Raw genomic sequence first — 11,622 nt, forward strand, 5'->3', positions numbered from 1 at the left:
AGAGAGAGAGAGAGAGAGAGAGAGAGAGAGAGAGAAAGAGAGAGAAAGAAAGAAAGAGAGAGAGAGAGAGAAAGAAAGAGAGAGAGAGAAAGAGAGAGAGAGATGAAAGCTGGCATGATGTTAGACCATTGTTTGTTAATGAACTGCACAGTGAAGGCGACGTTTTAGTCCAGTTGATGACCTATACTTATACTGTAACTATCACAAAAATGTTTCTTCTCAGTTAAGTGAAATGCAGAATCTGACATTTCTAGAGACACATCTCTCTTCCATTCACCAAAACAAAGACGTTTGAAGAATATTATTTACATGATTGATACACATATTGCTCTTTACTCTTTCAAATGAAGAAGCTTGATTATTAACTCACTTTGTTTCATGTATACTCGTATACTCGAATGGCTAAGAAATCAGTGTTAGCTAGAGAAACTTAGGTGCAATACATACATACATACATACATACATATACATACATATATATATACATATACACACTATGCATACAGACATATATACTTACAACATACACTTAGATTATATATATATATACATATATACAGTAACATACACAATACTTTTCTGTATGTATGCATGCATGCATGTATTAACATACATACTTCCATGGGTAATTATTAATATAGGGACAATAGTGTAACTGAAGCCTTTGTTTTTACTTAGATATGTTGCTGAAAATGGTGGTTCACATTTTTTTAAAAGTTTAATCATAACACCAATAATTGTAAAAGAGATCCATATAAAAGTAAGTATTATTGTGTTATTTATGATTTGAAATAAAACGTTTATAGAATGCATGGAAAAAATAAGGAAATTCGAAGTTTGTAGTATTATATCATGTTGGTATTATACATTGAATCTTCTCTTTAATATTTCGGTAAATTTCCAGGAAACCTCGACGAAACATGTAACTTGTTCCGGTATATAAAATTAAGTTGATTCCAAATGTTAAATAATACGGAATTTGTAAGAAATGTTGTGCTGTCTGCAATGATATTATGTCATAAGATAAGAAATTCGTGAAGATTAAAGAGTAAAACCTTGTTATATGACTAGGCAGAACCATCATTAGAAAAACACTTGAAACAATTACCAGTGATTTGGTCAATTTCATTTGTGTCTTTGATAACAAACTTTGTGTTTTCTCATGCGGCTGTGATTCTTGTAACCAGTTCATACGTTTTTTCACAGCACGAATAGCCCAAATTATTCGAAGGTTCATGAAAAGAAGAGCCAGAAAAGGCAAAATAAATGTAAGTGCAGTATCCATATACGTTATCACAGTAAGAAGAACAAACAGTTCTTCGCGATACGAACAGTGCCCATGGTAATCAATAGTCGTCCAAAAGCTGGGCATATAAAGAAACACCGGAAAGACACATATTATGAGAGTTGATAGACGAGCTCTGCGCTTTGTACATATTTGAGTTGCTTTCAAAGGATAGCAGACGACTTTGTATCGTTCTATTGTGAATAGAACAGTAAACCACACGGACAAAAAGCCAAATATATACGCACCAAATACAATAAACTGACACCACAATTGTGTAACGTATTCGTGTATGTTCATTTTCTGAAGCCAAATGCACAAGAGAATTGAAAGAAAACCCGAGTCCGATAAAGCGAGTGCTGCCATGTATGTACTTGATGGAAGTTTATTCATTACTGTGCTGCACGTGAATACAATAAAAGACAGTAAATTTCCCGGTATTCCAAGAGCAATCAAAACAGGTAACGCGTAAATATGTAAAGTATCGGCAATATGCATGAATAAATTGGGTTTATCAACCAGTGTAAAATTTGAAGATAAATTTGAATGTTCTTTCATCTTGTTTATCGACTTGATGTGTTAAATGTTATTTACTGCAGTGCATCAATTAGAAGTTTCTTCCATTCATACTTCTGAATGAGTTTTATTTCTTAGCTAACTCTTCTTCCTGAACAATGTATTTCCTCTTTATTGGAAAGCAACAGTGAATCAAAAATGTTAGAAACACTCAATATCTGTCCTTTTCTTTTTTGACTTTTCTCTTGAAATTTTCTGAAATATAAAAGAAAAAGTTTACATGTTAGCTTGATTTGCAGACATTTCTAAAATTGTAGAATACAGATTTGAGAAACAGGTAGGAAGAAAAAGTAGAGAGTAACATATTGAATTTAACAATAAATAAATAAATAAATAAAGCTTTTTTACTTGGCATATGGCCACAGTTAATTACATCTCCCGCACTAAATGGATCTACGTAGATTTCGACGATGAATATTCAGTAGTTCAACTGAATTTCACCTATCCCTACTGACATAGCCTGTATGTGGTTCATCATTTCGCAGTCATGTTTACTTTTAACATAATTTTCAGGTAGGATCAGTGCGACACGCAGAGACAAGGGTAGATCCTTAAATTACAAGTACAACCCATCTGATGGGCGTCCACTCAGTTTCTGTCAATCTAGTTTCACTCATGAAGCTTGGATTGATCCGATGTTACCGTAAAAGACATGCCTAAAATATTTTAAAATCATAGTGAAAAATCATAGCTCTTTAATGATAGCAATTGAAAAACAAACTTCTAATTCAGTCATGCTGCATCCCAAGAGTTCATATCTTTGCGTAGCATCATAAGCATTTGTCTTTTAGTATAGTTTCGGGTTAGCCCAAGCCTTGTGAATGAACTTGGTTAGCCGGAAAATAGGCGAAAGCCCGTGGATGGATTGTACCTGGATTTTAAAAGTCCATCCTTTCACAGTGGTTCCCACTGATTCCTCTTAAAAATCACATCAGGTGTCAGTGGAATGCGCATCCGCTTATTCAAAAATTCCATGAGCAGTTAGTTCAGCTGATTGAACAATTGACTACTGATCGCCGAAATCGATGGAGATCCATTTTGTTTATCCAAATACTGGACTATTATTTATTCTATCAACACTTCGAGGTCGAAAAGCAATGTCAATACCAACAGGTAATGGATTTAACTAAATATTGAAAGGAAATTGGTTTCTGACACCTACAGCTGTTTTGAAGAGTAAAATAAAGACAAGATTTTATGCCTAAAAATATAGGTTTCTGACAAGTGTTTGCAAAACAATTTCGATTCCCAGTTGCAAACAATTTACATCACTTACTCAGTTACCGATCAGGGAAATTCAAAGTGCTACATTTATTTCTTTTTCATTAAGACCAGAGCTATTGGATTTTGGTAAAAGAAATGAAAAAGAAAAAAATTATATTAATCAATAAATTGTAGAGATGAAGCAGTCAACTGAACAAGTTGTTGGAATTGTCAGCTGTTGGTCATGAGTTCAAATCAGTTGCGTTTCTTAATATTTCAGCGATAGGAAATTTGAACTGAATATATCTCATTTCATCTGAAACAGGAATGAAATTTTGAAATGTTATCTGTGGACTGAATATTCAGCGCCCTAGATCACCCCTAAATCGTGAAACTTCACATTATACAGTTCTCGAAACTTCGCTTTATACATTTATACCAGTTCTATGTGCGGCCCTTCTCCAAGCCCAACGAAGAGTACTTCTTTTCTCCAGTCCTACGAAGGACACCCTTTCTCTCAGCGCTACGATCCGCTCCCCTTCTCTCAATCTTACAATGTGTATCCATTCTTCCTGTCCGCCTGTGTGCAGTTCTTTACTGGGTCTTATAATTGCTCTCAAATGTATGTCCCACTTTCCCAACACAACAATGTTCTCTCCTTTCTCCCAGCTTTACAATTCGTGCTCTTTTAACAATCTTTTCTACAAATTTCTCCAGTCATCACTCTCTTCAATTCAGCTGAAAAGTGCCGTTGAAAAATTATAATTAACTTGCATAAAATACATCTAAAAGTTTATTATTATACATATCATCGAATAAATTTTCGATTTGGCAACATTTGTAATGGTTCACATCAAATAATTTAACAGCTCATAACACAAAACGACCTTCTCGTCTTCTTCACCACTGCATCTTTTTAAAATTCCATTTACAAAATATAATCATCAGGTTCACTTTGTTAGGAAATTCTAATTGATAGAGATGTCGAATATCATGTGAAGCATTAAGCATTCATTAAACAAATATTTGTGCGTGAGCATTATTAAATGTCTCAATAAAGGTCTCAAAGTCTCATCTCACAGAGCCACTCACGTTCTACACGAGTAAATTCTTTTACAACCAAGGAAATATTAAATAACACACGAGTTTCCCTGCATTAAAATTACAATATCGGCAACAAATAAATATGATCGAAAAATATAATTCAACAGTTAGAATGCTTTAAACAAAATAATCAATAAGAAAAGACCGAGTAATAATTTTCACGCTGTATCAGATAGCATGGAGTCTCAAAGCACATGAGGAAACTACCAAAAACTTTATCTGTATGCAGTCAGCCTGATAAATCTTCAGCCATCCCTAATCTTCTCTCCTTCACCGAGCCTTACAATGTATTTCCCTTCCTCATAGTCCTTGAATATGCGTCCCTTCACCCGGTCCTACAAAGAGTGCCCTTTTCTCTCAGCTCTAATTTTTTCTCCACAACTCCCAACACTATAATATGTTACCCTTCTACCAGCCCTACATTGTGCTCCCCATTCTTCAAGTCGCGCAATATGCATCTGTTTCTTCCAGTCTCATAGAGATTCTCTCAACAGCGAAAGCTAACGACGAACCAGTTATAATACTTACAAGTGATGAACTAGCTGTACCACAATCTGATGCCTACTTAAAAGCTTTGTGAAGTTAATCAGACGTTTTACTGAATCAACCTGTATCTCTAACAATATATTACACTTGCCAAATATCCACCTACAAAAGAGTTGGCAGAGTCTTCAGTGCGTCGGATAAAATAAGTTGCCGTTTTGTTCGACGCTCTAAGTTTAAATCCCACGTCTGGTTGATAAATTAAGTACCACTTCACGTGCTTTTTTTTTTCTACCGATTAATTGGTTTGCTGATATTGTTGTGGCTTGGTCTCACTCAAACTAACCCCTTAGTTAAGAAGTTTGCTTCGTAACTTCGTTGTTTCGTGTTCGATTCCCCTATGCAGCACTTTGGTTAATTTCTTTTAATCATAGCCACAGATCAACACATTCTTAATGGAATCTGGTAGACGGAAACTGTGTAGAAGCCAGTGGGAGAGATTATTTCTGTTCTTAATAGTAGATTGTGTCCGTTTCACGGTTTAACTCCATCACCAGGACCTTGGATACCTTTAATGAAGTCCACTCTTTAGGCCAGAGCTCTCCGATCTGAGGATAACTCCATCCTTTCCACCTATCAAGTCTGCTTTTCTCCTTTCCCTTAGTCATTAAAACAAAGCACTCCACTCATACTCACGCCGTCTTTTTGTTTTAGTGATTGAGGAGGGAGATCCTTTATTTCTCAATCCTTGAATCGTTATCAAATCTTCAGCTTGAAAAAAATCCGTGAAGAGGAACGCATATATGCTTATTTATTTATTTATTTACGCTGATGGTATTTACAGCAAAAACATGAATATCGTCTGACTACGTTATGAGTTCGAAACCTGCTGATGTCAACTTTGAGTTTCGTCATTACTTTGGAGTTGATAAAGTAGGTATCCGCCAAGGCGGCGAGATGGCAGAAACGTTTGCATGCCGGTCGAACTGCTTAGCGGTATAACGGCTCCGTGAAGTTATTGCGTGAGTTTATGCTGAAGTGTTTATCGAATTGTTGCCATTGTTAGTGATTTGAATTGATGTTTGAATTGTTGCCAAAGTTCTTAATTCATTAATTGTTGTTTTGTTTCCCATTGTGGTAAAATGGAGAAAACGCCGGAGGCAGGCCCAAGTTATGCGACCGCAACGGGCAAAGAAGTAGACGCACGAGAGTTGGAGGACCGCGAGATAAACGTGGAGCCTAGACACCACCTGAAGAGCTATCGGTCAACGTGACAAAAAGAACGGTTATATTTAAAACCATGAAGGCAGCCGCGAGAAAGATAGAAATCGCACCAATAGAGGCCATAGAGGAATGTGTTAAGAATATAAAAAGATTCACAACATACATTACGAGAAGGAGAAGATACGCCACTGTAGAGGTGCGCTTCACAACGGAGGAGGAAGCAATAAAGCACTCCACAGAGGCAATAAGGACAGACGAATGGGTGCTCTTGCCTTCGTACTGCGGCAAACGTGTCACCAAGGTGCGAGTGGGTAAGGTACCACCTGAATTGAAAGAAGAATGACTGATGACAGCCATAACGTATAATATGAAAGACGGGAAGATTCTGAAGGCTACAAGGACCCAGAAGGTGAACTACTGGGGATATGGTATCGAATTAATGATTCAGGCAACAACGGAGGACTTGAATAGTGTGGTGGATGAGATTATGCTGCCAGAAGATGTGAAGCTGAGAGTTATTGTGGAGGGTAGGCCGCCAGTATGTTTCTCATGTGGAGAAAGGAGCCACATGAAGGCATGGTGCACCCAAAGAAAGCCACAAACAGAGCAGGAGGAGAGACATGAGAGTGTGGACCATGTAGTACAGGAGAAGGCAACAGAAAAAGAAACAGAAAAGAAGCGAAGGGATTCCCTATGGTTAAAAAGAAAAGAAGGAGGCGCGGAGGAATGAGTTCTCTGTCAGTGAAGCAGAAAGAGACGAGAGAAGAGGTGAGAAAAGAAACTGTGAATGAGAGCAGTAGGAAGGAAAAAGAAAGTAAAAAGAAAGTGGAGTTATCAGTGGAGAAAGAGTCGGAAACCCAACTGTATGAAGGTGAGATGGAGAGACTATTTATGGAGGAAGAAAAGAGAGAACCAAAAGTCCAAGAGAAAGGAAAGAAGATGCGAGGAGGAGATGGTGTGTGGTATTATGTGACGTACCCAAAAGATGTTGAAACAGAGAAAAAAATAATCAAGTTTCATTCAATAGTAAGAGTGAAGGTGCCTTCATACGTCTACGCAGAGGATACGAAGGCAATATTGATTGAAGAGGAAAGCTACAGAAAGTTGAAAGAGATGTGTGGAGATAGTATTGACCCACCAGGAGTGGAGGTGGAATTTAAAAAGTTGCCACCAGTGGTGGATTTGAGAGATATCGAACCACTGATGAAGTTCTACTAAAGACAAAAAAGAAGTATGAAATTAAAGGAAAAAAAGAAAAATTGTAGATAATACATATAACGGTTCAAATGGTACTGCATGGGAGTGGGGCCCATGCGTCCATCTTCATTTTTCATTTTTATTTAACTTTCATCTCATTTACATTCGTTTTATGTTTTTTGTCCACACTGTGGTATTGTCTGTCCTTGTGGTGTCCCCATCTATGTTTAGGGCTTTATGCCTAATAAAGAAATCGGTATTTTGTCTGCCGCTACGTTCTGAGTTCAAATTCCGCCGAGGTCGACTTTGCCTTTCATCCTTTCGGGGGTCGATAAATTAAGTACCAGTTACGTACTGAGGTCGGTCTAATCAACTGGCCCTCTCCCTCAAAATTTCGGGCCTTGTGCTTAGAGTAGAAAAGATTATTTAAGGCGGCTACCTGGCAGAATCGTTAGCAAGCCGGGCGAAATGCTTAGTGGTATTTCGTCTGTCTTTACGTTCTGAGTTCAAATTCCGCCGAGGTCGACTTTGCCTTTCATCCTTTCGGGGTCGATAAATTAAGTACTAGTTGCGTATTGGGGTCAATCTAATCGACTGGTCCCCCGCCCCCAATTTCGGGCCTTGTGCCAAGAGTAGAAGACAATAGGTACCCGCCAAGTATTGGAGATCTATTTAACTGAGTGCATTCCATCACAAAGTAAGAAGATTTTTTTTTTTATCTAAATTATAAATACATTGTTTCTTGAAAATAAAAGCAATAGAATCAAACTTGTTAGTTAATGATACATTATCAGAATCAAAAAGAAAGAAAGACGATGTCACTGAACTAAAAATGAAACTAACATAATGCTTTTGAAAGAAGTTATAGCCATTTTCTCGCCACTCAATCAAAATAGACAAAATCCATTTCCATAGTTCTAAAGTATACCTGCTGAGCTGCTGGCGAATAGGAAAATCTTTCTAAAGTATAAGAAAATAAATTTGCTAATGAATCAATTCATTAAGTGTTTGAGAACTTTCAATCTAAATATAAATAACGATTTCTTATATAACCAGACAATGTGGAGGATGATGGTAAAGCAATTGAATATGTGCAAATATATGCCTAAAACTTATTTTATCAGTCCTGGAATGATTAAAGATAAAATCAATCACGGTGGGTCTTGATCTCAGAATGGATACGTAAAAATCTAAAAACCACAAGATTTTAGTCTGACAAAGTTTCTACAACTTCGGAGCCTTATTCTATTTATTTTTGCTCCAGTACAAGCATTACTTCTAGTTTGAAGGAGTTACAGAAACACTTGGGTTTCAGACTAAATGCATTGTAGTATTTAGTTACGTCCCTTTACGGTCTGCGTTTATATCGACTTGCCTTTTATTACTGCAAGGTGAATTAAGTACTAGAGTCATATTGCCGTTACTTCGATCGAATTTAGCCCTATCTATTATAATTATGTGGCTTTGTGCTAAAATAAGAAATCAATATAGATAATTATATTCATTATAATTATTTCATTATATTGCAGCTAATTAAATTATGTGTTTTCTTGGGGTTTTTAATTAAGTTCTTTGCAGAATTCAACTCAGTTACTGACAAAGTGAGAATGCTTCTATCAAATAATACAGTTTCGAAGCTTCACGAATATAAGTGTGAGTTAATGTGTGCGCACACACACACGCGCTTACACACGCACACACACACACGCACACACACACACACACACACACACACACACACACACACACACACACACACACACACACACACACACACACACACACACACACACCACACACACACACATGATTGATTGCTATATCCACAAGTTTTTTTAATTCTCTCTGTTTATTTCCTCGCGTTCTTTTCTGTTGAAGAGTAAAAGACTTTCTCACTTTCCCGAGCGTCAAACTAATACACCTGCTTGTTGTTCATACACCTGTCTTCGTCTTTTTATTTTCTATAAACTTCAACGATATATGTGTGTGTGTGTGTGTATGCACATATATATATATGTGTGTGTGTGTGTGTGTGTGTTTATGCATGCGTGTTGTTACTTTTTATGTATCTATATATGAGTGTATAAAGTATTCATGTATATGATTGCTTAGTAACTATATCCTGTTCTCGAATAACAAAAGTATATCCCTTCCAAGGTAGCATGCAAGTATCTGTCAAAGATCCAGGAGCAGTTATTCTTGTTGTCAATGTGTGTTGGTGTCCTCTAGCTGGCTGGATATGTACTTTTTCTACTGATATGACGAATGTCTTTCCCAAAGTGTTTGTTCAAATAGATGAGCTCGACTGTTCATTGCATACATGCATGCATGTACGCATGTATGTCAGTATGTATGTATGCACGCATATATGTATTTTATGTATATATGCATGTATGAACTTTTACTTGTGAGAGCATATGTATGTTTATATGCAAGGAAGTTTTGCTATATGAATGCATAAATTATGTATATCGGTATGTGCAGGGTGTGGTGAATAAACTGCCGTCTAAATTACACAAACATGAAAATAACACTGACATCTCATTTTATCAGATATATTTACTAAAAGTACATAAAAATATCTTGAAATACTAAAGAGTAAATTTATTTAATAAAATCGCCATTGGCTTCAACAACGGCTCCAGACGACTTCGGATTCTTCTGCAACTATCCTGGACGGTCTCCTTGTTTAAGTTAGTGAATGGTGCCATAATCCTTGCCTTCGGTTCATCTTTGGTGTTACAAGGAGTTTTGCTAAAATGCGCCCCACACATAATAATCAAGAGGGTTGTAGTCTGAGGAGTTAGGTAGCCAGATGTTAGGTGTGATGTGGTCGCAGAAGTTGTCTGACAACCATGACTGGGTTCTCTTGCTTGTGTAGTATGGCGCAGAGTCCTGTTGTCAGACATAGAGTCTTCCAGCAGCCACCCTCTTCACCCAGGGCAGCACTACCTCCTCCAGGCACTTGATGTAGGCCTCCGTGTTGAGTCTAAGGCCGTGTGGGAAGACGAATGGGGGCATAACGTCGCCATCACTAGTGATCACTCCAGACGCCATGATATTGACTGGATGTTTGATTATTATCACTCTCGATACTTGCCCTCAGATTGCACAGTCCTCAGATTGACACCCAAACACTCTGAAATACTCGTATTGGAGCTTCCGGCGTGAATGCCAAGCAGTAGAACATGTCGTTTCCAAATTCCTGGTAGAGTGAATTGAGTCATGGTGCTGTCTTTCTCACAGACCCTACTATATTGTGTAGTCAGCAAAATCAAAAACAAACAATGCGCATGCGTGAAATTAGAAATATAAAATGGTGACAATTTACCCATCACACCCTGTATGTATGTATGTATGTATGTATGTATATCCTCTTCGTAGGAACATGCATGCGTACATACGTAACATATGCATTCATACACATGTGTATACTGAATGCACAACCAAAAGAGAAAAGTCAATACTTTATGTCGCCGAGTTTATTTATAGATTAGTAAGAAGCTTAAACAACAATCAGCTGTTCGGCTGCGATTCTTGCTGGTAATGTACATGTGGTTCTTGAAAGTGGATCTTCCGTCTTTTTCGACGATAAATATTCCAGTTGTTCAATCAACTGAATTGTCTACTTGTTCAATTATAGTAACTGAATATTTTTCAAAGTTTTACTTTGAACGTTATCCCCATGAGGAATCTGCGTGATGCAGTATGCCAGAAAGCTACATCTTTGAATTGAAAATGCATTCCTTCCAATAGTCTTGAGATATGTATCATCATCATCATCATCATCATCATCATCATCCTCATCCTCATCCTCATCCTCATTATTATTATTATTATTATTATTATTATTATTATTATTATTATTATTATTAGGCAAGGCGCATGGCTCAGTGGTTAGAGCGTCGAGCTTACGATCGTGAAGTTGTGAGTTCGATTCCCGGACCGGGCTGCGTGTTGTGTTCTTGAGCAAGACACTTTATTCCACGATGCTCCAGTTCACTCAGCTGAAGAAATGAGTTGCGACATCACAGGTGCCAAGCTGCATTGGCCTTTGCCTTTCCCTTGGATAACATCGGTGGTGTGGAAAGGGGAGGCTGGTATGCATGGGCGACTGTTGGCCTTTCATAAACAACCTTGCCCGAACTTGTGCCTCGGGGGGTAACTTTCTAGGAGCAATCCCATGGTCATTCATGACAGAAGGGGGTCTCCTCTTATTATTATTATTATTATTGTTCAGTAGTTTTATTTTTATAACGTGCTTTCACTTCACTACCGAGCGCAGCTTTGTATGCCTTGGGTATGTGCTGTGGTTTGCTGTGATGCTCTTATGGTTACTGTATTGAAAGTGTTTTGCGTAGGATGTGTGCAGTGCCCAGTAGTGCAATTTTCTGTATGTTATATATATTTGTAAGTCCTGGTGTTTTTGTTATGTATTTGTCTGAATATTTTTTTATTATACCTAAGGCACCTACTATGATAGGAATTGTTTCTGTTTTTAGATTCCACATTCGAGTTACCTCTGTTTCCAGGTCTTTGTATTTTGAAAA

At 37.4% G+C, this 11,622-nt stretch overlaps 1 protein-coding gene across 1 annotated transcript in view; it reads right to left on the bottom strand.

Moving 5' to 3' along the window:
* Positions 1-37: 37 nt before the first annotated feature.
* Positions 38-11,622, bottom strand: part of LOC106877711 (growth hormone secretagogue receptor type 1) — a 190,450-nt gene continuing 178,865 nt past the window's right edge. Inside the window, exon 3 of the mRNA XM_052966453.1 lies at positions 38-2,056. Coding sequence (XP_052822413.1) covers positions 851-1,843 — 993 coding nt within the window. The 5' untranslated portion in view covers positions 1,844-2,056 and the 3' untranslated portion in view covers positions 38-850. The remainder of the gene's footprint in view (positions 2,057-11,622) is intronic.

This window comes from Octopus bimaculoides, chromosome 3 (genome assembly GCF_001194135.2).
Source record: "Octopus bimaculoides isolate UCB-OBI-ISO-001 chromosome 3, ASM119413v2, whole genome shotgun sequence".
Classification (NCBI taxonomy): Eukaryota; Metazoa; Mollusca; class Cephalopoda; order Octopoda; family Octopodidae; genus Octopus; species Octopus bimaculoides.